This window comes from Juglans microcarpa x Juglans regia, chromosome 7S (assembly GCF_004785595.1).
Source record: "Juglans microcarpa x Juglans regia isolate MS1-56 chromosome 7S, Jm3101_v1.0, whole genome shotgun sequence".
In the NCBI taxonomy this organism is placed as follows: Eukaryota; Viridiplantae; Streptophyta; class Magnoliopsida; order Fagales; family Juglandaceae; genus Juglans; species Juglans microcarpa x Juglans regia.
In genome coordinates, this window is record NC_054607.1 from 3,631,731 (window position 1) to 3,657,761 (window position 26,031).

General features: G+C 35.6%; 5 protein-coding genes and 2 long non-coding RNA genes across 14 annotated transcripts; 2 read left to right on the forward strand and 5 right to left on the reverse strand.

Moving 5' to 3' along the window:
- Positions 1–448: 448 nt before the first annotated feature.
- LOC121241532 (diphosphomevalonate decarboxylase MVD2, peroxisomal-like) lies at positions 449–6,548 on the reverse strand. 2 transcript variants are annotated; one of them, XM_041139331.1, is made up of 11 exons: positions 6,273–6,548; positions 5,943–6,185; positions 4,932–5,130; positions 4,243–4,306; positions 4,036–4,099; positions 3,866–3,946; positions 2,903–2,989; positions 2,147–2,304; positions 2,012–2,060; positions 1,202–1,326; positions 449–1,016 (listed from the first exon to the last, which is right to left on the reverse strand). In XM_041139331.1, exons 2-11 carry the CDS (start codon positions 6,156–6,158, stop codon positions 794–796), a joined length of 1,266 nt encoding a protein of 421 aa, XP_040995265.1. In that variant the 5' UTR covers positions 6,159–6,185; positions 6,273–6,548; the 3' UTR covers positions 449–793. The 2 variants fall into 2 exon arrangements, with proteins under 2 accessions (XP_040995265.1, XP_040995264.1); XM_041139330.1 differs by having other exon boundaries at positions 5,943–6,496.
- Positions 6,549–8,557: 2,009 nt separating this feature from the next.
- On the forward strand, positions 8,558–10,838 carry LOC121241334. 2 transcript variants are annotated; one of them, XM_041139062.1, is made up of 3 exons: positions 8,558–8,957; positions 9,121–9,180; positions 10,341–10,838. In XM_041139062.1, exons 1-3 carry the CDS (start codon positions 8,816–8,818, stop codon positions 10,655–10,657), a joined length of 519 nt encoding a protein of 172 aa, XP_040994996.1. In that variant the 5' UTR covers positions 8,558–8,815; the 3' UTR covers positions 10,658–10,838. The 2 variants fall into 2 exon arrangements, with proteins under 2 accessions (XP_040994996.1, XP_040994997.1); XM_041139063.1 differs by lacking the exon at positions 9,121–9,180 and having other exon boundaries at positions 8,564–8,957.
- LOC121241337 lies at positions 8,869–10,341 on the reverse strand. The gene is made up of 2 exons (XR_005935706.1): positions 10,166–10,341; positions 8,869–9,216 (listed from the first exon to the last, which is right to left on the reverse strand). It is a non-coding gene; the product is annotated as an uncharacterized LOC121241337 (long non-coding RNA).
- A 37-nt stretch (positions 10,839–10,875) lies between the features above and the next one.
- LOC121241336 lies at positions 10,876–12,080 on the forward strand. The gene is made up of 2 exons (XR_005935705.1): positions 10,876–11,004; positions 11,962–12,080. It is a non-coding gene; the product is annotated as an uncharacterized LOC121241336 (long non-coding RNA).
- On the reverse strand, positions 11,976–15,620 carry LOC121241335 (ribonuclease H2 subunit A-like). Of its 6 annotated transcripts, none has more exons than XM_041139066.1 (7): positions 15,349–15,620; positions 14,665–14,788; positions 14,485–14,572; positions 13,436–13,570; positions 13,269–13,356; positions 13,047–13,157; positions 11,976–12,117 (listed from the first exon to the last, which is right to left on the reverse strand). In XM_041139066.1, exons 2-6 carry the CDS (start codon positions 14,673–14,675, stop codon positions 13,141–13,143), a joined length of 339 nt encoding a protein of 112 aa, XP_040995000.1. In that variant the 5' UTR covers positions 14,676–14,788; positions 15,349–15,620; the 3' UTR covers positions 11,976–12,117; positions 13,047–13,140. The 6 variants fall into 6 exon arrangements, 4 of the variants coding, with proteins under 4 accessions (XP_040995000.1, XP_040995001.1, XP_040994998.1 ...); XM_041139067.1 differs by having other exon boundaries at positions 13,463–13,570; positions 14,485–14,575; XM_041139064.1 differs by having other exon boundaries at positions 14,485–14,575.
- Positions 15,621–16,180: 560 nt separating this feature from the next.
- Positions 16,181–20,036, reverse strand: LOC121241404 (vesicle-associated membrane protein 727). Its single transcript, XM_041139162.1, has 6 exons — positions 19,823–20,036; positions 19,132–19,394; positions 18,847–19,045; positions 18,614–18,734; positions 16,650–16,712; positions 16,181–16,554 (listed from the first exon to the last, which is right to left on the reverse strand). Exons 2-6 carry the CDS (start codon positions 19,319–19,321, stop codon positions 16,411–16,413), a joined length of 717 nt encoding a protein of 238 aa, XP_040995096.1. The 5' UTR covers positions 19,322–19,394; positions 19,823–20,036; the 3' UTR covers positions 16,181–16,410.
- A 778-nt stretch (positions 20,037–20,814) lies between these two features.
- LOC121240362 (uncharacterized protein At2g38710-like) lies at positions 20,815–25,257 on the reverse strand. The gene is made up of 5 exons (XM_041137781.1): positions 24,875–25,257; positions 23,370–23,489; positions 22,568–22,682; positions 21,876–21,969; positions 20,815–21,315 (listed from the first exon to the last, which is right to left on the reverse strand). Exons 1-5 carry the CDS (start codon positions 24,976–24,978, stop codon positions 21,110–21,112), a joined length of 639 nt encoding a protein of 212 aa, XP_040993715.1. The 5' UTR covers positions 24,979–25,257; the 3' UTR covers positions 20,815–21,109.
- Positions 25,258–26,031: the final 774 nt, after the last annotated feature.

A 26,031-nucleotide genomic window follows, 5' to 3' on the forward strand; every position in this document is an offset into this window, starting at 1 on the left:
TTCATATTATTCTAACTTAAATTAAATTCAAAGTCGTTTTTAATGAAGGAAAAATGATTTATACCGTTTTAGAGGAGTAATGATGCCCACACAATATATTTCACAACACACGTTTTAAAATTATAGATCAACAACTCTTGCTTTGAAAGTTATATATGTTATAGATTTGTAAATTATACAGGGTATAAAAAACAAAAACCTTGATTTGATAAGAATGAGATGTGTGAAAGAGAGGAGAGGAGCAACAAATGGGAGGGTTCTTGTGGCAATTACAATTGAAGTGGTAATTACGATTGAAGTGGAAATATAGAGAAGTTTTGAGTTAAGATGAGTTTAGTGATTTGAGAATTAAGTATTTCAATGTTAAACTCAGCTTAAAATTAAACTCAACTAAATTGATCTCAATTCAGTCCAAATTACAAACCCGCCTTAGACGTAAGAAGATCAATTCCGAAAGAAAAAATCTTCTTTTATTCTCTCTTTTTGCTCCTTTTGATGATACAAAAGCTGTCCAAGTTACAGCTGAAATTCTTACAACGCAATAATGGACTTATTTGTAACAATGTAAAAAGGACTATGAGCACATAAACCCAAGTAAATATTATCCCAGAAATGGAGAAACAATTAAAATTAACATGAAAGAAGGGAAACAAACTGCAAACACGCAAAGAACATCTCAGATAGACATTTTACAGTGACCACAGGCACACTCTAGATGTCCAGTTGAAAGGGCTCCAGCACATTGAAAAGCAGAAGAGATTAATTAAGCATCAGAATAAAAACCACTCCAAATTTACTTAGGTAGCCCGTTTTGGGGATTGAGAAGAGCCTGACTCTTGTCAGAAAGCAAAACTGGACCTCTCCCAGGTCTTGTGCAGATAAAATAACTCACATCCCCCTTGTATTTCTGGGTTGGAATGCTGTCCTTTATTTCTGGAGGTGGTGGCAAACCTTCCACATCAATTATCCCCTCAATCCCAGCATCTTTTAGAATTGACTTATCGCCAAGAACATAACTGAAAGATAAGCAAAAGAATCAAGGAGAGAAACAAAAAAAAAAAAATACCATCAGAATACTTGCCCTTGGGGCTGCCATACAAAAATGTAAATCTGTAAAATTTGCACTAAGACAGTTCATTGATATCTTACCAATCTGTAAAATACAATGCTATATCGTAGCCGTAACATTAGAACATATTACCTGTTCAAATCCGTAGCTGAACTTGGAGGGAAGTAGAAGAGCAGCCTCTGAAGCAAAAGAGTAGCAGCCTTTCTATCACGAGCAATCAGTACTGCATTTGGGCCCGCATCAAAAGTATATGCCACCTGTTTGATTTTCAGACAGTCACACCGATTCACATACTCAAAATAACCAATGTGATTGGTAACAATAACAGGGTCACAGAGCTGAACCCAACCTCAGGTGTCTTGAACCATATGGGGTAACAATAATATATAGAGAGTCTAAACTCTAATGGCATAAATCATTAAATAATAATAAAAATAAAAAAGACATACATGACATTGTCACTCAATAAACAATACAACTTTGTTAACCTTCGTTAGAATTGCTAGATAAAATGAATAAAGGTATAATGCAATCAAGGCTCAGAAGCAATTTATCACTCATAAAGGTCAAACCAAATTCTGCGTAGCTTCAGCAAAACAAAAACTTGATCACAAAAAGGACTTTCATGAGAAATTTCCATAGAAGTACCACATAAAAGCAATCAATTCATGATTTATATTTTTCTTAATACATGGAAAATTAAAATTTAGAAAGGTATGATAGGAATTTGTTTCAAGTCCGTAGTCTATAGCTCAGGTCAGTCCTCCATGGTCTGCTTTCTCTTTTTCCTTTGTTTTTTTTCTTGCTTGAGAATTTATTTTTTTTATCAAATACTAAACAATGACAATTCACAAAGAAATATTCGACCTGGGCATCTTGGTCCAATCTGTTTCTCAATACAAGTAGGTTTCCAGAAAAGAAATAGTAGAAAGAAAATCAAACCTGAGGCGTCCCTTCCGATCGATTCCATTTTTCGGCGATACTGATTATCCTGAGAAATAACTATTTTCTTAGTATTAAATTCAAGAACAAAAAACTTGAGCCCCAAGTTAACCAAAAATCTAAAGCAGAACTTGCCTATGGGATGTGTCATTCATGTAAAATATTGGGGGAGATGTGTCCAGGCAAACAGCATGAAACTGATTGCTATCAGCACAGGCCAATTGTGCAAAAGATGTAAAATCACGATTTTTTATGGCTTCTTCCATTTGTAGTATGCGTTTTGGTACTATTTCCTGTGAGAGTCCAAAAGGAGGCAAATGACAGAGACCAGAAGTTAAATCCAATTTCAAACAATATGAGATATTTGAATAGATAAATAAATTTAAAGGACACGCCCTTAAGCAAAAGAAGAAAGAGAGAAAGGGTGAAGCCACTGAGGGGGGATGGGAGGGAGAGACATTAAAATTAAAATTAGAAGTTTTAAAAAAAAAATGCAAATTTCCCCATATTATTAGATCAAATAATGTATTTTAGTGTATAAAGCAAAACTTTAGTTGATGATAAAACTGTTCTCTCTATGTTATCCCATAGAAAATGCCAAAACTAGCCCTATCTTATTTTTTATTTCATGAAGTTAAGGATATAAAAAAAAATTAACCATGGCTTTTTGCTCTCTTTCCTCTCTCCAGTTTCCTCCTCCCTTTTCTTGTCTCTCTCCTATTCCCTTCATCTTTTCAGAAGTCAAAGTTATCTCAACCATATAATCAGAGAGAGAGAGAGAGAAGAGAGGGAGAGAACTATCTAACATGTGTGGAGCCCTTGATGGATGGCTAGTTTCAGGAAAGGACTCCAAAAACCATTTGGAAGAGAGGAAAGACGTATAAAAAGTACCTTCGCTCTATGTTTTAAAAGCAAACTTGTTTCGACAGTTTCACGCATTCCAGTTGTGCTACTTGTTTCCTTCTGCCTTGAACTTACCTAAAATCAAGAAAATAAAGATTGAAACAACAACCAAAAAAAAAAAAAAAAATGGGGAATAGTAGGAGCAAGTAAACATCACTTACGAATTGAACCGTTTAGTATACATGTTAGGATGATGATGACTATAATAATCATTCAGCATGCACACTAGGTTATAAAAATACTTCTGTCATACTTGAAAAATTATTATAATTGTCTCTAGTAGAAACAAGACGAGCTAGCAGGCAATAAAACAACATGGGTAGGATATGGATTTCACAGATATAATTTCCAAACAGAGGTAACAGAAAACTTTGTATATTGACCAGTGGTCTGCACTTGAGACATTAGACTTACTATAAGAAAATCATAATAACTTTTTTTGATAAGTAAAATTGGAGGGAAATCAAAATAGTTTCATGAAGTGATCAGAAGGGTCAATCTTCACCATATCCAAAGCCTACAATTTTGAGCACACATACAGGATCTCAGCACAAACAGGATACAATCCCACCGATGGACAACTTAGACATGAAGTTAGCAAGCCAAAACTACAAGAAAGTACTTTTAGAAACAAATCGGCATGGCATATATATTGAAGGGAAAGAGGGTCCACTGCCCACGATTCAGTTTTTCTCATTGCTACTTTTATTTTGGGTTTCCCCTTTGTATACCTCCACATGCATGACTTGGCCCTCAAATTTCTTTCTTAAGAAGTAAAAGTCTTTTTTATTAAAACAAGTAAACAAGCATTGCACAAGTACACAGGGAATATACAAAAGAGAACACCTATTACAAGTTAAAAAAATTGGCAACTCTTTAAAAAAAATTTAAACTTAAATACATTAATATACATGTGATTAACTGCTCAATTGACCAAGGGGCAAAACATACCACAGCAATAATAATAAAAAGATCATCCCAGTGCTTCTCATCTGCAAGTTGAACTGCAAGACTGTCCCTTCCATCTTCATCCTTAACATATTCAGTTACAAAGAATCAGAACTAAATGGCTAGAGCACTTGACAGAAAGCACCTAGATGAACATGAAAAAATAAACTCACCCTTCCCATGATCCACTTGACAAAACCACCATATAAACTGCGACAAGCACTGCCTGAGCCTTGCCTGTATTAATTAAAACCAAAAGAAACATCATTGCCGACTACAACAATCATTCTCGGATGCCTACAAATAAAGGTACTGGAAATTCAGTCCACCAACTAAAAAAATCCTTATAACTGGATATGCATTATCAAGGAAAGAGATACCTCGCAATAGCAGAAAGCTTGCTTTGATCTTCTTTCACATTCATTAGCTTTGCAAGGGAAAAAACTGCAAATAAAAAAGAATCTACACTTGGAATCAGCAACATTTACTCTAACATATGCTTACTAACATGAAAGAAAGCAGTTAATTTAAAGCTTAAATAACCAACGAATTGATTTCTCCAAGCAGATACAGAATATGCTCCCTTTGTAATACAAATAAGTAATCTATCCTCAAATCGGAGACAATTATATACTATGCAAACGCAACATATCTTTACCCTGTTAAACCCCGGAGCGGTGTAATGTGTCCCCACCACACGGATCAGGTAAATCATCAGCTTTTTCACTAATGAGACGTGGCTCCTAGAAATTGTTTGCACCAAAGGTTCTAACCTTATACCTGAAGAGAGAATACCACCAAGACCAAGGCCCTTACTACTTGAGCCAAAAACAAACACATGTCCACAGTATGCTTGTAGTTCCATTGGTTGATGCATACAAAAAAAATTTAAGGTGGAGGAGGAATTGGAAATAGAACAGGGAGGTCATTTGCGACAATCTGCCTGTTTTTTTAAGTTCCTTGCAGGGATGAGACAGATGATTGCTCAAAATTAGATGCCTGAACCACTAATGTATTTTAAGGAAACGGGACAAGTATGAAAAGAAAATTGGGTGACTAGATCGTTTACCAAGACAAGCAAACCCAGCCGCTGAGGAGGCCAACCCAGCAGCAGTAGGGAAATTGTTGTATGAAGCAATATGTAAATGCAATTTGTCCCAATCCTTCTTAGGAATTTTGATACCATTTTCCTCATCCTCAACATCACTAGCACTGCTGCGAATTTCCCTCAGGCAATTTTGATACCTGCCTCCGGAAAGGGAAATCTCCTACACTAACCAACAAAAACAAAAGGCACCATGACTTAATTACAGAAGTAGGAGGATCACAGTATTCGTAAAATAATAAGAATGATAAAAAAAACTAATTCTATATTTTCTTGCTGAAAAAAAGTAAAGGTCTTTGTTTCACATTTGAAGTAGTGATGGGTTTAGGTGCTTCAATTAGGTTCAGTTTTCCAAAGAAGTTTGTTTACTCAGCAAAAGAATACTGAAAACTACGATTTATTCTCCTCGTCGATATCATCAACAACCATTGATTGATTATCCACCCTTCGTCAAAGCTAAGTAGTACCATTATCATCTCGGGTTCTCTCTCTCTCTCTCTCCGTCCATTTCTTTCGTTCTGTCCTTCATGACTACTATAATATTCAAAATTTCAACTTCTTTCCTTTCCCAGCACTTTCTTGGCAGCCAAACGGATGAAAAACAGTCACCCAGAAATATCATCTATGTTTTCGTGAAGCCAAATCTGATTTTTCTTTCCTAGAAGCTAATCAATTACATCTAACAAGATCTAGTCAAATCTAATATTCATCGAATCCCAAATCATTATCAGTATGGACCAAATAATTCAGCCATTCAAATCTCCTTGCCTACCCCACACTTTCTTAGTGGACAACACATCCGCTTTTATCCCCAAGGATACTTTATGGTATCAAACAACGGAATTTGATCAAAGAAACAAATTTTCCATTTATACTTTTCATCCATTCTCTCTGCAATCAAACACAACCTAGTTTCGAGTGAATTAAGAAAGGGGAGAAAAGCACGAGAAATACTTTCTTTCCAATTTGTTTTACCTTGCCATTCAGCCACATGCGGTCGCGGTCAAAGGAGGGGCTAACGGCTACGGTGGTGGTGGTACAGAGGTGATCAGGATCAAGCGTGACGCTGATGCTGTCGTTGACGGGGAGAATTAGGGACTCATCCCTCTTCCCCCAGTACTTGATCACCGCTATGTTCGTCGGCGTCTGAGCCGTCACCATCATCACCCATTTCTCAGCTCCACCCACCATTTTCCCAACTTTTCCGGGTCCGAGACCCTGAGAGCAATGAGACACAGTGGTGAGAGGATCTGAGGAAGTCCGTTGCTTTATATAAAACTTAGATAATGGAGTCTCTCTCTCAACCTGCAATGGTTGCCTTTTTTGAAGTAGGAAATTTGGGGAAGTCGGGGCCAATCGCCATGATTGAATATCCCTTTTTTAATGCTTGAGGAGATCCGCCGGAACCACCATTTATGGAGCTCTGCAGAAAAGGTGGTCACGAGTCTCCATATATCCAACGTACCAAGTGGCATATTGTACTTACCTACATTGCCGATTCTTCTTGAGTTTACGCAATCTTTTTCGATAATTCCGAGGTTTTAACTCCAAAAATATTTAGAATTTACCCAATAGATTTGTGTTTTTTACGAGAGGGGAAAAATGCTTTACCCTCGATGAGTTGATGAACAAGATCTCGTAGTGATATAGTTCAATTTCTTGAAACTCTAAACGGTCTTATAATCTGATTAAAGAAAATGTCTAAAAATTATGGAAGTTTAGATATAAAAAAATATTTTAATTCATCTCATCTCATCTCATCTCATCTCATCTAATTATTACAATTTTTTTAAACTTTTACATAAAATACAATACACATTTCAACTTTTTTAATTCTCAAAACAATAATAATGTTAAAAAATAATATTTTATTTAACTTTTATCTTCTCTCATCTCATCTCAACTTACTATTCAAATCTCCTATAAATCTCAACGATCTAAGAGAAATTTTAAACACATAATGTTTTACGCGACTAAATATTATATGAAATACAATTGTAAAATAACTTATAAAAATATTATCAATGTATAAAAACATCATTTTTAAAATATGATCGTGTAAATAGTTGTGATTATTATTATTTATACTTTAATCCATCCTCTTATTGGGTTTACCCATAGTTCAACTTGTATTTCCTTCTTTGTTTGCAGTGACAAAAGAGAAGGTGAAGTCATAAACTATAACTTATACCAAACCCGTTTGGCAAGTTCAAAAAAGAACAAAAAACAAAAAAAAATCCAATCATCTTAATTAGAAAAATATTGTAAGATATTATTTAATTTCCCACCATCTTTTGTTCGATAAAATAAAGTGTTATTTTCTATTTGTTGTTTGTCTCCACGTGGAAAGGAAACAAAGGATGGTTGACACTTTTGGGAGAGGTGCTTTAAATAATGGGCATTGGCACTATTTACAGAAAATAATAAACTCTATTTGTCGAAATTTAAATACATTTTTTTTCTCTAAATAAGGTTAGAGGAAAATAATATTTTAAAAAAAAATAGAGAAAGCTCTTCAAACCAAGTTTATTCATCCAAGTTTCTTGAGCATATTTTTCAGGTTGAGTTTTTTTTTTTTTTTTTTCCATGGAATTTCTTATTACTCGACATGTGAGATTGAGGAATACCAAAACCTGTTCAAGAATACATAGTCAATGCTCATTTCTTAAGACATAAATATAAATAATAAAATATATCTCAACCTATTAGTTTAAACTTTTGAAACAAGCGATAAATCCACACTCATCCTATTATTTTGCGATCAAACTATAATATCCACGCCTTCATAATGGAGCTATGACGAGGTTTTTTTATTTTATATTGACTCTCAACTTCAAATTAATATTTTATATCGCAAGAGAGATTAATATATAATATATATGAATTCCCTAATATCATGTAATATTTGAGTCAAAAAATTGTTGAAAATTATAATGTAATAGCTTTCACATCCTTCAACCAAAGTCATATTGTTTTCGCTAATAAAAGGAAAACTTTGTCCTTTGTGTAGGGTGTGAGGAAAACAAAGCAAGTAAACTAATACCCTTAAGTGAGGTCATTGGATCAAATTAGAAATCATGGAAATTGTAGGTAAATTTACAGAGAAACAATGACATAAAATCTACATTAATGACCATTTGATCAGTATTTTTGGTAGAGAACCAGCAAAGCTTGTGATCATTTAATGCGATCAAGCAAGGCTTAATTGACTCCTAAATAGGGGTTTGATTTATGTCCAATTCCAATTGAAACATGAACTTGTTGAGATAAGATCACTTCTTACGACAAAAGACATGATTAATGAAACTAATCATGTTTTTGTCCCTTCTATTTGAGATCCTCAAATTCAGATAAAAACTTGAGAGAATCTTAATCTATAATTTCGTTAAATTGTTTATTATATTTTGTATTGAAATTTGAAAAAGTTGTAATGATGAGTTGAGATGGGTTTAAGAAGCAAACGAAGCCTAATCATGAAACCTTAATATTGAAGATACATACATGATCAGATGGACATAAACCGATAAAAGGGTATAGAGACATCAATTAAAAAGCATAACAAGACTGCTCTTTGAGCAGACAAAAAGAAGGCTAGTGGGTTGAACTTTCAACCAAAGTAAGTAGCTAATCTTTGTCCAAAGATTCTAGTCCTTTTTTTTTTTTCCCTTTTCTACGATTATTGGGCATACGATAATCTTGTTCTGTCATCCATATTATCACTCGGGAGATAAAAAGATAGAAGATATCCCTCATCATCTTCTCTACTTTCCCTCTAAAGCTCCATTTAAAGGGTGGAACTGCAACCTTAAATATATGCATGCAATCTACAAAAGAGGGGAGTTTTGAAGATGCAGTTTTGGAGCTCTATGCATGGATTGCTAGTGGGAAGGAAGATGGGAAGTATAGAAACTGTGGTGATTCTCATAGTCTTCTCCTACCTTTGTATCATTACAACTTCCTCACCTCCCCAGAAATCTTTCCCTTCTTCAGGTGCTCATGATCTTCTTCATATTTGTTACATGTTTCTTCTCTTACATTTCTGTTTTTTCATCTTCATCATCCTCGTCTCTTTTGTTATACTTCTAAACATAGTTTGAGCAAGAAACTCATTTCTCCCCTTTAAGAGCTATATTTTGGGTCTCAAATTTGACAGAGGTAATTCAACCAGCAATTCTTCACATCCTTGGTTCTCAGGGACGGTACTTTCAGAACTGTAAGATCTTTACTTTCTTATAACATAGTCCTTTTCCTGCAATCCCATGTTCAAGTGCAAACAAGAAAGGATTAATGTTGGAGATAGCAAAGACTTGATACCCAAAACAAGAAACTATACAAATTGGGGTTAAAGTTGCTAGCTTGGATGTGATTGATTTAAGAGAAATAGACATACTTAAATGTAGGATAATCAACTCCTTTAGTTTATCCTTTTTGAAAAGTCACGGTGCGAGAGAATCAGGCAGAAAACAACGCACACTTAATGTCAAAAAGTGGATTCCCATAAAACAGATTTGTTTCTTTTTCTTGCATGGTGATGCCAAATATATCTATGGAAATGTGTGGTTTACAAGCGCCCTTCAAAATATAAGGCACTTTAACATATTTTAAAGAGTAAGATTCCAATCTCTAACAAAAAATTGATAATTACATGCATGCCATCTTAGTACACTAACAAATGCTTTAGTGTTTTGTCAAAAAGGCTCAAGGGTATCCAAACAAAATTTGTTCGGAGGATTTAACATAAGTGAAACTTTGAATCTCTCAAATCAACATATTCCAGCTCTCTCCACATTGAAAGAATATATAAAGTTCTGCAGAAAATTCCTAGTACGACAGGGAATCAAATATTTTACCTAATTGGAACTATGCAATAGGGACAGTAAGTTTGGAGGTCACTTCCATTGGCTTGTTGTCACTTGGTTCTTTTCTGCTTCTACATATAGTAAGTGTAAATTCATTAGAGAGACATGGTGGCCGAATTGGTTTCGTTCTGATCGGAAGAGTTCTCCAAATCGAGCATGCGCAAGATTTGATTGCTCAATCTAATATTCATTAAAAGTTTAAGCTAATAAGAAAATGTAAATTTAACCTTTAATTATATTCTTAGTTCCCCTCACACGTGGGCCAATAAAATATGGAATTAAAGCTCCAACTCGACTTAAAAGTTTAAGTTGATTCGAAGAGTAAAACTATATTCTTACATTGAGAAATTGGTGGGCAAGAACCATGTTTTAAGCTTCAGCCCTCCACCGTAGATACTAGAAACCAGTCAACCGAGGGAACTCCATTGGACCTTTTCCACGTCTGCGCCAAGTAGTTCTTAATGTTGCTTTTGCAGATCCTTTGGAGGAAACTACTCATTAACAATGGTTACAGGGGGGTATGTCAGCAGCTCTGTTGGTGACGGTGGTACAGCTATAGCACGTGGTAGCAGGATTGAAGGTGCACATGGTCAAGAAGCTGCTATGGTTGGTGGTTCCACTGGCAATGGTGAGACTGGAAACAATGGGGGGTCCAGATCACCTTCTGGACAAGGAGGCGCAGCTTTAATCCCGGTATATGTAGCCGGTGCCGCAAATAACCAACATCAGAAACATCACCATGGGTCTGGCAACCGCAACCGGAACTCCATTGGACTGTCAACCTTGGTTGTAGCCACCTTGGCCTCTCTCCTCGCAGATTTATATCACTGATACGAGAAAACAAATATGGTCATAGTGTTTGTGAGGGCTGTCTGTTGTGAGCCTACTTCTCAGATGAATATTTTGATGCATATATCCGCTTCCCCTGTATTATGTGTTGGAAGACAAAAGCTATCAGTGTGCTTTGTTTGCTTTTACCTTGCTTAGATTAATATATGTTGAAGGGTGCAAAGTGAAGATGTTCTCAAGAAAAATCTTAAATATATGAATGCATGGAAATCCCATCTGCTCTCTTTATGCATACTACCAGTGAAATTCCATGGGAAGGAATAACCTAAGAAGATAGATTACTGAAACTAGTGAAAATGTGACAAGTTAGAAATGAGCAAGTTGCTCAAGTTTGTATGCCGTTCGGATCTTTTCAGCCGTCACCCTTCAACACGCGCCCCACCGGGATAATGCCCAGGCGCCGATCTTCAAGACCACCAAATCCGGTGTCCATCGGAGTGAAGCATAACCCACACGCGCGGGAGGAAGTTCTAGATCTTGTTTGCATGTGGCCATCACACGCCACCAAGGAGCCTTCTGCCAACCCCACACTTAGCTTCTCCAGAATTCCTGACTCTGGGACTTCTAAGATTGACCATAAGCTTTCCTCCCATAGTGACTAGTGTCATGCACGTGCCATTGCCGACACTATATGCATTGTTCATCCGTTCCATTTCAGTGTTTTTGTTTTCTTTTTTTTGTTGTTCCGTTTCTTTATTTTGACCCAAGTGAGGTGTTGAGCCTTTGGATTGGACGCAATCTGGGGCAAGAGCTGTTCAAGAGAGGCAGGCGATGCTACAGCCAGTGGTTGTACAACCAATGCTCGTGCGTAAGTGCCGTCTACGCAGTGGAGGCTGTTTGTCCGTATGTGAGCTAGGTACTCGTGCTGTCGGGGCTCGAGATGTCGATGCTTGCAGTAGGCGTGACATCCAAGTTCACGCCGATGCTTTGTGGCTCTGTAGTTGTTAATGTGTTTTATTTATAGTTTTTTTGTTATTTTAGTTATTAATAAAATAGAAATAGGTTATTGGATTTAGTTTCCATAGCAGTGTTTCATACTCTTCCTCCCTGGGAGGACAGAGGGGGACTTTAAGTTCTGTTTTACAGAGTATTTTCAATGTTAAGAGAGTTTTTTTAGAAGTTAAGACAATATCCGCCACAAAAGAATTTGAGTATAGGGAAGCTCCAGTGCTGATACATAGTTTGACTTATAGTCTGGATTTTTCATGTATTAATAAGTTACAGTTGTAATTCGGTTCATTAATGAAATGAGTCTCTCTCTATTAAAAAAAAAAAAAATTGCTCAGGTTTGCGAGCCTGGAAAAACTTGCAGCGTCCCTGTCTGCTTGATTCAGTTTCTTCACTCTTCCTCCTTGATGTTGTGAAACCAACATTGCTTAACTTCAATTTTGCCGCTTGCCATGACGACTACTGGAACCAACTTCGTCCATTTCATCGATTCCCTAGAAGAAAGTCACAGAACCAAAATCAATAATATTGATATAAAAGGTTTATGGGCGGGGAAAGGGACTTAGGATTGGTTGGTGATAAAGTGCACAGGCATAACATCAGCCATAATTAACATGTTCGCAGCATCATACTAATATCAGTACAAACAGGAATGTTTGTGTGCGTGTCATGAACCACCTGACCAAGGTAACTTTTTCTCAATGGAGAGTTTTTTTGTTACTGTGACCCCTTCTCAATCGGAGTAACTTTCTTTTTACTGCCAATAAATCACAGCAATATCAAAACACCACTTCAAACAGCATGAAGTGAATATTTACTTCTACCCAGTCTGAGAAGTTGAGCATAAAAGCCAAATAGGACAAAAGTTTTTGATAAGTAAAAAGCCAAATAGGACAAAATTGGAGTGAAGATATCATACAATGAAATAACAAAATTCATCATTCAGTTGAAAGTATCTGATAAAAATTCCAACACTCGCAAGGTAATATTGTCCGCCAACAGATGCTGAGATTGCAGCAAACAAACATTCCCCTGAACATGCCTCAAGTTTGGTTCAACTTAATAAGGGCAAATCTGAATTTTAGTCATTTCTGAGCGTGGCCAGAGGAAAATTAAGAGAGGTGTTTCTTTAACGTATTCACATTCACCATCCAAATGAAAGATACAAAAAGTTAGAAATACAGAAGTCTATTAGATCCTTTAATAACACATCTTCTGGGAAGTAGTTACAATTAAAAAGCATTAGACAGGCCGTCATGCAGTTATAGAATTAACCATTAATGTATACTCTAGATTATAGGAAACCACGTATGCCTATAGACATTGACAAATAGACTATATATGCAAGGCACAAGTCATGAGATGAGCTATTACCAAAACTTGAAATAGGATTTTTCCAACAGAACGTGCAATGAGGACTCACCATAGGACTTGATCAACAATGTCCTTGAAGTAGGGAGTGCACATACCCCAGCTAAAACGGACCAACGATGGGAATCCAAAAACCCAAGTGTTTGTTATCTTTCAACCAGGCCTAGGTGTCAGGATCTACACAAATGAAACATAACCAGATGCATTATAATATAACAACCATCCAATATTTACGAACTTCAAACATGCAAAAAGAGAATAAAACAATTTTAACCTCCAGGGTATCCGGAACCGAAGTTCCTGTGCAAGTTATCTGCCGTTTCGTCAAACACCCATTCCCGCAAGGCTCTATCTCTTGTGACCTGCATGGATGAATTAAAGATAAACTTAGAAGGGATGTAAATATTTTTAAATAGGAGCCAACTCGTAGGTGTCAATAACCTTTGCAACTATACTTGCTCCACTCACAACTGGATAGAGACTATCAGCCTTTGCAACCACAAATTTGATACCCGGAAATCTTTCAGACAGTTCAATTCTGTACTTCTCAGCATCACCCACTGAATCCAGATAAACCTGAAATAGACATTAGTAAATTATTTCCTCTTTTTTCATAGAATCACTAAACCATGTTGAGCTCCCATAAAGTTCACAAATGAGTGTGTTGGCAAAGTGTCCTGTTTTTTTTCTTTTTCCTTTTTCTTTTTCAGGTGCTTTACATTTTAGGGAATTTTTATTTTTGCTGAGAGTACAGTTCAAAGTTACATAAAGAAACAACAAAAGGTGCTCTTGAGGTCCTAAGGCAGCAAAAAGGAAGGCCTCCAACCAATAGCAGTTTGTTTTAAACAATCTGCCAGATAAGAAAGCACGAGGACTACTCACAAGATAAGTTGCATGATTCATTTGATGGGTTGTGAAGATTAATTTCATGGAAAGGTGTAAGATGTTGATAATGATGATGAGAATCACTTATTTTCCTTTTTATAATTGTGATGGTTTAGTGCTAGTCTTTTTTATCTTTTGATTTAAAGCAAATCCATTTCTTTCATTCACTTGGCACCACCTTGAGGAACACATTAGTGAAAATGTCCAAGTAAATGCTAGATCAATCAAAAACAATTTACAGCAGGCACACTGCTCCCTAGGTGTTTGGTTTTTTCGTATCTCATAAAATGGATTTCGCCCCATTCTACATAATTCTTGGATTGTATTCTAATTTTCAAATTGCAATCTCCTCTAGAAAGTTATGCATTATGCAGATGGCATTCAAAAGAATAATATCTTCCTTTTAAGGTAGCATCCAATAGAATAATGCTAATGATGAATCTCATCATAATTTGAAAAGCCTTTTACCTCTGCCAAGAGAACTCCCATGACAAGGCCAATCGCAGAGTCATGGGATATTTCATAAAGATTTAAAGTTATGCATTATGCAGACAGCACATCGTAATGCTGACAATGGATCTCACATAATTTGCAAAGACTTTTACCTCTGTTAGGAGAAATCTCATATTTGGTACTCTATTGATGAGGCCAATTGCAGAGTCGTGTGAAATTTCATTAAGATTTATCTTATTCCTGCTAACAACCAAACAGGGGAAATCAGTAGAAAGTAGAAACAGCAAACTACAAAAAATAGCAAATCACAGATTCTCATATCGTTTAGTAACTTCTTTAACATTTTGGCTGAGAGCTCCTTCGGATATATGACATCCACAGCCCAACCAATTGATTCATCAGCCTTTAAATTTTCAAATAATTCCTCCCTCTTTTCTTCTTTTAGCGTCTTTGAATCTGCAGAGAAAAAAACAAAGCACCTAAATTTGAGTGAAAAACATTAAACAGAAAGGCAGCTCATAGCAGCCAGTGTCAATTAAATTCATCCTTTGAAGAAACAAAGGTAAAGTAAGAAATTCGCAGTCTTTCTCCCCTTTAAGGTAGCACCACCAGCAGCTGCAAGGCACTGGCACAGCTAAAATAGTCAAATTGCCAGGTGATTACATGCTTTTCTATAGCAAAACACTAATTTTCTCTATTCATATAAAAGTTTTTATTTTCTTTTTAAGTAATTTTGTTCGAAGCGATTAAGAACATAATCTGCACGAACACATTTGCTTTCTTTCTTTCTCTAAAATAAAAATTATCAGCTTAATGTAATGACTATGGAGATTAGAGGGCAAATGAAAAACCGATAAACATTGCATGTTCCCAATCACAAGTTAGCATTGACCCATAAAAAGTTAAAAAGAAGAAAAAAATGAAAAATAAATAAATAAAAATCAGAACCTTATCACAAATTGAAAGGAAACCCATTTGAGACAAAACTTAGAAATGAAAAAGACGACGACGACAACCTAAAACAGTTCCTTGTCCAGCTTCATCAATGCCCCATAATGAAAGGCTTTGACGCCCATTTAGGAAGACGAGCCGCCGACCTCATTCGAGAAGAGGAGCCACTCACTCTCAAAGACGGAATTTTCGGTTTCCCTCCAGAAAGGCAGCTATCGCAAGTTTTGATGTGGGTTCTGGCCTGTGGGTGGAGCTTCCTCGTGAATGTCGTTAAAAGGACTATTGGATTACAGCTTGATACGAAAGTGGGTATCCCAGAATAAAAATGGGTGACTGTATCCACGTCAACTCATTTTATCCCTATAATTTTTTTAAATTTTTATATAAAATTTAATAAATAATTTAATTTTTTAAATTTTAAAATAATAATAATATTAAAGATAATATTTTATTTAATTTATCAAAAATTATCTCAACATCTAAACAAACCTAAAATTGACGGCTGTATGAGATCGTAGACAGGCCAGGCAAGGAAGGTACACTTCGTATAGGGCAAGTTATCATTGAATTTGATTTATATGAGCGTACAAACAAGGTTTCCTTTATCTGCAAACCCAAAAACTCCAGCATAATCAAGTGCGAAGATGGGGAAGAGGTTGCTCGGCCAGCTGGAGACTATGAGTACATAATTCTATCCCCTATCAGTGACTCCTCTTCCCCACCTGACTGCCCCAAATCCTCTAGAGAGCAGAGAGAGACCAAAATGGATTCCAAGAAAAAAGGGGTAAAGTCATGGATCTTAACTCATGAAAAAACACGTACATACAACTGCTTCGGGTTTTGGTAAGCAATCTATTGCTTATACTAGAACATATACCAAACGGTTGTAAAAGGGTGTGAAAAACTAACAAGCAAGTTCTCAATAGACTTGTCAGTCTCTAGATTAGGAACTAAGTAATAAAACCATCAAGAAGTACAGAGGTTTAATTACAAGGTCAAACACGCCGTAAGGTTTAGTTTCCAACACCAAAGATCTCCCATATACAGGAATAATAAAAAATTGTACACCAAATAACACAAAAACGATAGCCTAGGTGCTACTGAAGACTCCATTTTGTTATTATCCATCAGCATTTGAAACCTCCACAGGCAATGAGCCACAGTATGACAATCACGACGAAGATCGCCCCTCCTACCATCAGCTTCATTTGCAGATTCTGCAGCCACATCTTTCTTCTAAGTTGCCTGCCTTGCCTCTGAAAGCTGTCAGCCTGGATTCAGAACAAAAATGTCGATGAGCAAATGAATCAGAAATGCATCAAAATACTTGTCAGGCTTGTGAAACTGAATGATAGACGTCGAGTACCTGGAACTGTAAATTTTCCGTTTTATCAACCAACAGCTCAATCCTCTCCCCACGATCCAAAACCTGCATTGCAGCAAGTACCAAAAAGGGAGACGTAGTCAAGAAAGGGTTTCTGATTTCAAAAGAAGCTCCCCTATAGGATTGGATGAAACCAAAGCAATAAATCATTTGACAATGAGATAGCTGAAAATATTCTCAGGATCCACATCCCTGTGAAACGCCCAGTAGAGACGAACCGACATGGTTCCCAGAGCGGAGGGGGAAAAACGAGTTTACTATCAAGATGGCCTACACGACAGATCAACAGAACTGCTAGTCCACTCAAACACAATGAGTGGAAGCAGCTCTGGAAGGTGCACATCCACGAACATGTTAGATTGCTGATTTGGAAGGTTGCATGCATAGACCAGAGGTATTATAAACCATTTTATAAGAGGGTGGATACAACTAGAGTTTGGTAATGGGGAAAAAATGTGCGACAAGGTCTCAGAGACACATACTCTAGAACATGCAATGCATAGTATGCTTCAATTATATGACTAGAACATGACAGTTTTTTTTTTATGTATATAATTACTAGAACATGACACAGTTAGAAGCAGGAGGTTACAATTACAGAGTTAAACACGATAGAAAAAGCGTCGAGTCAGCACCAACAAGTCACAGTCATTGACCTCTCCAAAACAAAGCAACCATCAAGACAGGTGAATAAAAAAAAAAAAGGACAAGGTAAGTATGATGAAAACACCAATGAAAGATGAGGTCGGTAATACTTGAAAAACCCATATCAGATAATATATGTGAAATTCACAAGCTTGCTTGCTCAGACCAAGGATAGATTAGACAGTGAACAAAATAACAAGTTCAAAAACGAATTTGCATAAGCGCAATGCAAATTTTTCTTTTTGATGGCAAAGTGAAGCAACCATCAATAATGAAAAAAACCTAAAAAGCTATCCTCACTAGGCACATCTAAAGAACTTGAACATTATCACATCCCAAACATAACTGAAACTTGTAAAATTCATTGTAGAAGCTTCACAACCTGATTTAGTAATAAACAAAGAACATTTAGCTTCTGGGAACCCACACCACACATTCTATCTAACCTATCATAAATTATAATCATTACAAAGATTCACAAATGTTATACATAGCAGAGCGCAGCATGGTCACATATCTGTTTTAGAAATCAAAGACAATCTCAAAATAAAAAGGTAGCAAGCAAGCTTTCTCAATTATTATCACTAAAATTTTTTGGAAGATGGGATGGTTTCATCTCATCACATCTCATTTCCTTCCCAAACATCATTCAAACACAAATACTTTTCAATTTCAAATCTTCAACTTTTTCATCTATCATTACCTAATCATTACAACTTTCTCAAACTTCCAAACAAAACACAAAAACAATTCAACTTTTTCAAATCCTAAAACCTAAATAATATTAAAAAAATATATTCTAACAATATTTGAACTTTATAATATTTTTATTCAATTTTTTCTCTCTCCTTTCCTAAAACGCCATAAAACATCAAAACTCAAATCATTTCACTACTATTCACAAACCATTTCACTATTATTTCACAAATCATTTCTCATCTCATCTCATCTCATCTGATTCTCCAAGCATCCCCTAAATCATTTTTCTTGTTTCTGACAATTTCTCCTCTGACCCAGCCCAAATCTGCATGTCGTAATATCCTGCCCCCACCCTGGCAGGGGGAAAAAGCAAATAAGCAAGTCCAAACAAAAAAAAAACAGTACCTTTCTCAAAGAACCAGCATAAAAGTCTACAGCAATAACGGAACAGCTACCATTGTAGAGATGTATAAGTTATACGCATTTTCCAATAATGAATAGAAGGGGAAAAAAACTAATAAATATATATATATATGTGATCTACCACAACCCATCAATTTTTTTTAATCAATGTAATATGAAACAGGCAAGTCAATGTGCACCTTCTCGATATTGTCCATCATAATCCCCTTGACCTCAGATATTTGAGCCTTCAATTTGGCAAGCTTGGTCATTTCTTCTGGGTGGTTCATACAGTAATCCATGTGCTCCTTGAGCCTTGGCCTGGAAAAAAGAAGCATGACCTTTTTTGATAGGTAAAAAAAGACGCATGGCCTTACCAGCTAATGCAAGAACACGCCGAAGAACAACTAAATACAATCAAGCGCATACATACCCGAACTCTCTGTCCAGATTGTATGCAATACTAAATCTGTCCTCAAACAGATCGTCATCGTCCTCGTCATCTGCAAGTGGGTGTGGACCCTCGTCTTTGATACTTGGACCATAACGCTGCTTAAAATCATCCTTCACCCGTTCAAGAAACACAAAAGGCACGCTCCTTCCAACCGATTCATCCGCAACAACAAGAAAAACTGAAAGCCCAAAGAAGCATATTCAACCACACATGTTGCTATCAGAACTAAGATCAAACTGACTATATCTATTAACATATCAATACCAAATCCATTGTCGATGAGGAAATTAAATGTGTGCCCATCACACGAATATGTGTACTTGCTGCTATTCGACGGCAGCTTCTGTAAGCACTGAACAGCAATGGTACTAAAGTTCCCCGAGTACGAAGTGTGCTCTGCTAAAACAACAGTTCCTTTCGCAGCAAAGCTGTATATTAAACCTCTCTGACTCATTTCAGAGTTATAGCTGCAAACTTATTTAAAGATCCACAAAGATTTTTCGCTGCTCCCTTATTCCAGCAGCAACCTAAACAGATAAATAAAAATAAAAATAAAAAATAAAATAAAATAAAAAAGAAGAAGAAGAAGAAGCATAAATTAACCAAATCTCCAATTCCTAAAACTCGAACACCAAGATCCATCAAAACCCAGTCTTTAATTTAGCTTACACTTATGAATTACCACATAATTCACGCAAGAAGATAAGCAACAAATTAGAACAAGCAACGCAATTGATCGCCAATTCAAGAAAATTAACCAAAGGATTTCTCAGGTTCAAACTCCTAGGAATATCATCGAACCAAATAAATTAACATTTTTGAAGCCTAGGCAATCCAAAAAGTCCAGCCAAATGAGCCTAACACATCCATTTCGGCTTGGGTGAGATGGGTTTTTAATTTTATCAGCAATTAAAAGAATAGAGGTAAAATTCCAACTTGAATCACAGAGAGGAACCTGAAGAGGTTGGAAATGGAGGAAGAATCGCTTCGCGTGTTAAGACTTGGGGGAAGTCTGAGCGTGGGAATGGAACTCAACTGACGCGACGTGCTCGAGGTACTTCGTAGAAAGAAGATTTTTCGGTCTGCTTTAAACGAATGTAATTGGTTACACTCCATATTTATTACTTCTCTTTCGTTATCGTATATTATTTGACGAGAAGGTGAATCATGCATTACACAAAATAAGCGATTTATAAGATTTATTTTATAATAAAAAATTATAATTTTATGTATTATATTAAATCATATTAAAAAAATTATTTTTATATAACCTATAAAATATTTATCGTATTTCATATAAACCATTGTAAACAATTCATTAGTCTCGTTTAGATTCAGATATAAAATGAGTTGAGATAATTTGTAAATAGTAATGAAATTTATAAGTTAAAACTTGTGAATAATATTGAATAGTAGTGAGATAAATTCATCTCAACTCATCTCTCAATCTAAACCGATTTTAAAAGTTTAAATCTAATTTGAAATTTAAAAATAATAATATTTTCCATTCCATCTATTTTTAAATAGGCAAGAATTTATTAAAGTAAATTCCTCCCATCTGTAAACGCAAGCGTCTTACAAGGACACCTTCTTCACTGAATAACACAAGACATGAGTTTAGGAATAAAAGTAGCATTTTGTATGGATAATTAACAATCATGCCAATAAAAATGACCTCCTCATTCGAGAATTGGAGCTCATGTTGTTTGCTAAATATAAACATCATCAATGATATAAGTTTGTTCCAAGACCCATCTTCATTTTTCTCGACCATTCATTGAATTCTGCTGCTTACAAATCAGTGTGTTTAACTCATATTAAAAAAAATAAAAATAAAGCTCATTTTTTATGCTAATTTTCAAGCTTGTCACATTAACGATATGATATGTTTTGTGTTAATTCTCAAGCTTAGATACTGAAAATGGAGCTGAACAATGAACATAAAGATAATCAGATGAAACACTCTGGGATGACAAATTTTTAACTTACAGACTCTAAAGTTTTTCACCAGCAATGCTTTCCCCGAGAAGCAGGTGAACTTGAATCATGAATGCTGGATATTAAAATCAAGGAAACCTGTTCTTTCTGGTTTCTTTCTCCAAAATCAAATGAATTTGGAGAATGATATGGACAGGCACAGCAATTACTTAGGTGTCTGAGATGGAAGACAAACATATCCATCCCCACCCAGTGAACTCTGGGAAGAATAGCTTGTGCTCTAAGCAAAAGCTATTTGAAAGAATCAATGATTTCCGGGCTTAGCCCCAACTATAGACGGAGCGGCGCCTCTGGTTGTCTTGACATAGGCAAGATATTCACTGTAATGCATTGTAAACAGCGTGCTCTGATAACGTGTCAGCAGTATACGCTTTCGGAGGGACTCAGTAATGGTGCCATTGTACCCGGCTTTTCGCATCAGTGAATCTATTGCCTCCGTTTTTGTCCAAGCTAAAATCAAAGTACACACATGAAAATAAAACTTGAGTAACTGAACAAAACTGCACTTCTACACACAAATCTAACACTTCTGTTAGAGGGATGAGAAGGGGGATGAGTACTTGAAACAGTATCTGTAGTAAAACTGACCAATATATGACCCAGTTAAGAAAAAACCAATGCATGAAGTTGAACAGTTGGGATGAGTAAACATGGGTTCTCTAGAGAAACTGGATGAAGACACAAAATATTAAACAGAGAAACAAGACCCCTATGGGTCATCTACTTAAAATCAATTTGACACAAAAGAGTAATATATTGCAAGTAGATTATAGTACAATTCTGCAGCTCAAAGAATTTCAGTGGATTAGGGATGTGCATGTTGGATAAGCATGCTTGGATATGTAATATGGTATTCCTCCACCACAAGTGAGGGCTTTAATATAATTTAAGGGACATTGACCTCTTTAAAAAAAATAAAAGATCACAGAATTTCAACCTATATGTTAATGAAAATAACTAAAAAAGAGTTTACCCAATTGATTGGCATGTACTGTAGCGAGAATTGTTACCTTCTTGGGCAGCCACCTCAGGCAAATATGTGGCACTTCGCCTTGTATTATTGTCTGGATCGGTAAACTCAATAATTATCCCATGCTTTCCAACCTGCAGTAAAAACTCACTAAGCACACAAAGTGGGAAAAGAAGGCAAAAATAAACATATACCATAAGAACTCACCATGTAAAACAAAAGTTATCCCATTGTGAATCCCTACCATGCTACTCCTATGTATTATTAGATTCAGCATTTGATCATCAACCTCCACCATGGTATGAGAATTACAAATTAAAGTATTTAAACAATCAATCCCATGCACTAACCAATGCACTGAATGGTCCAATCAGCACAGGAAGGTTCATGGCAATCAACAATCTGAAAACTCCATCCATCAAAATATTGTACATTTGAAAGAAGCTACATGGTAAACCAATATTCCAAAAGAACATCTACCATCAACTTCATACAATTACAGGTTTATCAACTTCAGTCAATCTCACTGTTAAAACTTAAAATCATTCCTAAACAGAGTCACAACAATAATATACAAACAGTCAGAATCAACCTATAAGGCATTCTTGGGGTAGAAAATGCTATCAGATTTTATGAGCATGAAATGGATCATAAGAGAAGATAATAAATTAAATGTCTATAGATTGTAACCTAAAGTACCACCAAACTCGAAACAAGTGAACCCGCAGATACCTCCCAATCAAGATAGTGGTTAGCAGTTTCATAATCAATCAGAATGGAAACTGTGCACTCCAAAAATGGTAATTCTTTAGCCTGTATGGGGGGAAACCTGCGGTCCTTCAAAGCACTGTGATGCATTACAGATAAAAAGAAAAGAGATTCAGAGGCATGCAATAGAACTAACAACAAAATAAGGATTACGACAGCCAAAAACAAAAACACCAATAGCAAATTATCCTTGTTCTCCGGGCCAAACAAGCTCTAGATGAGACAACAACAACCCAGCTTAACCCCAGGCCTAAATCTAGGTTTAACTGGACCGACCTCAACAGGGGTAACAAAAGAAGCAGCAATATCTTCAGTGGTGACCAACTACAGATACGACCCAACGTTAGTCTTTTGACAGAATAAAACTTCCCAAGCCACAGATATAAGAAGCTTCACTATCCAATAAATCTTAACTACTTCTGCAATTATAAGTGATTTTGTGTGACCAATATATAGTTGTGATTGCTATTTTTTCTGCCAACTGCCAATTAGTAAGTATCAAAAGCACACACTATAACGCATCATATGTTCCATACAGCTGGTCTGTACACACATATCATTCGTCACCATCATATATGTTGTTGAAGCTTACTCCTAATACAAGGCGAAAAAATGGAAAAGAATACAGTAAGTATAAACGTCCACAAGTGAGAAGTATATGCAGCAAAATATTTTTTGTTTTGTTTACTTATAAAAAAAAGTATATGCAGCAAAATATACAATCCTTGAATAGCTAAGATGCAAAGGACATGCTTTCCAAAAATACCTGGTCAGAGCATAGTCCTTGAATCCATTAATCAACCAACGAGCTTCTAGAGTTCCAATACATCCACGTAAACGAGGCTCCCCTCCATTCACCACTTTCTTCCAAGTAACAAATAATGGACTGGGACAAAGAGTGTGGAAAATGATCAACTCACACCTCTTTTACAACTATTGTACAACTCTATATGAAATGGAGGGTAGTTTTCTAAAACTGAAATCCATTTTTAATGAAGTGACATGATTGCATTGTTTGATTGTAAAATGGGTTGTAAAATAATTGTAAAAGAGTTCTCAATGTATCATTATCGTAAGAGTAGTAATTGTGTCAGAGAAGAATATCATGCAATACAAAGTCTGGTGTGCAAATCACAAGGTAATGCATCTCTTACTTCATAGCATTCTTTAAGCTATACATATTCGAGCCCTATCAAACTCACTTGGGTCTGATTTCAAGAAGCAACTTACTGATCGGTGTAAGTCTATAAATTATAGTTTTGCATAATTCAAGTGTCCATATAATTGGGTCACATATAAAAAACAGGTTGTACAGGCATGCATTTCATTTTCAGGCTTGAGAAAACCCAAAAATGACTATCTAAGTTTTCACATATGTAGACGCCAGAAGAGAAGATCAAATAAAATGTCAACATTACGTTTTTTCTAGTCCTCTAATTTAACCCCCACCCTCCCTTTCTCCTTCCAAGAAAAAACAAAAGAACATAATAGGTTCAAAACACTCACTATAAGATAGTGGAGTTAGCTACCCATGGTAAGTCACTAAGTCAGGGAGTACCAACTGTCAATGCTGCTGATGTAAATATTAATCATGCGATGTTATATTTAACACAATTCAAAATTGTTAAATTAGTTCTCAACTTTTTGTGTTGAAAAACAAACTACAGTATACCTTGGAAATGCCAATACTAATATTTGGATGAAAAGTTAATACTATAATATATGAATGTACTCAAGAGTCTGCTCTATCCCCAGCTCGACCCTATCACAGATTAACCAACCCACTTTAGAATTGAATTCATCTTACAGGAGCTATAATTAGCCTCAAAATAATTCTCCATTTAGTATAGACACCCTCCATTTATCCATATCCATAAAGCTCACATAAATTCTAATCATAACAAAAAAAAAAAAAAAACTTTAGATAGCAATCCCAATAAGCAACACCTGAACGAGAGAGGAAAAAAAAAAACTTAAATTTCGGGCATAAATGAAAACCAGAAGAAAAAAAAATATAAGTAATTATAATAACAACTAAACCGTTATTAACTTCGGGACCAAAACAAACTCCATTGGCAAAATTAAACTGAGCAAAAAAAAAATAAAAAAGAATAAAAAACTCTGAAAATTAAGAACATAACAATCGATGAAACCCAAGGAGCCATATCACATCCAATACATCAAAACACATCCATCAGCCCCGCCTACAAGTACATGCATACATATATAAGATAAATAGAGAGACAGAGAGAGAGAGAGAGAGAGAGATACTGGTGACCCTCATCGAAGGCGGGGGGAGGAGCATCTTCGCTGTTGTAGTGAGAGACGAGCGTGTCGAAGCAGTAAACCACCATCTCACGGTTCGCCGACACCATTTTCTCTTTGCCGAAACGTCAAACAAACAGGAGAAGGAAAAAACAAAAAAGGAACGCCCTGAAGTAGATACGATCCTACTTTGATCAGATTTCTTGGGAGCGGATATCGCAACTATATACTTGTTATGTAACGGAGAAAGAGGGAGAGAGATTGGTGCCTGAAATAATTGCGGATCATAGAAGAGCGAGAAAGTACATACATATGCTAGCACACCTCTCTCTCTCTACACTCTCTGTCTCTCTCCCTCCCCCTTGCTTCTTTTGTGTTCCTACTTGAAGACAAATTAATGAAAAATAAAAACTAAAGAAAATACATTGGTATTTAGATTCCTAGAATACCCTTGACTATCCCATTAATTAACGGAATAACCTCTGCCACTCACAGTTTCTGAGCTTTTGCTTTAGGACTTCAGGGCTGTCCTTTTTGTTCGAAAGATTCCCTCAGCAGACTTCAATGCTATAAGTCGTCTTTCCTTCTCTTTTTCAGCACTTTCTCCGGAAAAGGGCACGGATACATTCGGATATTAGATTAGCACTGCATTATCATTTTCATCTTTAAAATTTAATAAAAAAATATATATATTTCATAAATTCAAAACATCTATATCCATAATTTTATATTATATTAATCATTAGATTTATCAAAATAATAATATTATATTATTTTTTTAATAAAAATATTTTTAATTTATTTTTTCATATTTTACAATTACATTACCCATATTTTAATTAATAATTTAATTTGATACTTAAATTATTGTTTCCCAACTTAAATATATTGTATTTCAAAATTGAAAAATAATAATTTAAGTAAATAAAATAATAGTTATAGAGTGTGAATAGTAAGTCTTCAAATTTGAAGATGAATTGAAATGCACTGTAGCTCAAAGTTTTAGATTTTAATAATTGGTGAATCCAATGCAGTAATTTTAAACATAAATTCATCAAATTTTGAAGATTGAACTGATGAGTACAATGCCAATGCTCTTATTATCAAGCGAGAATGTTACATTAAATACACACTTTTTGCAATATTTTATATAATTATTTATA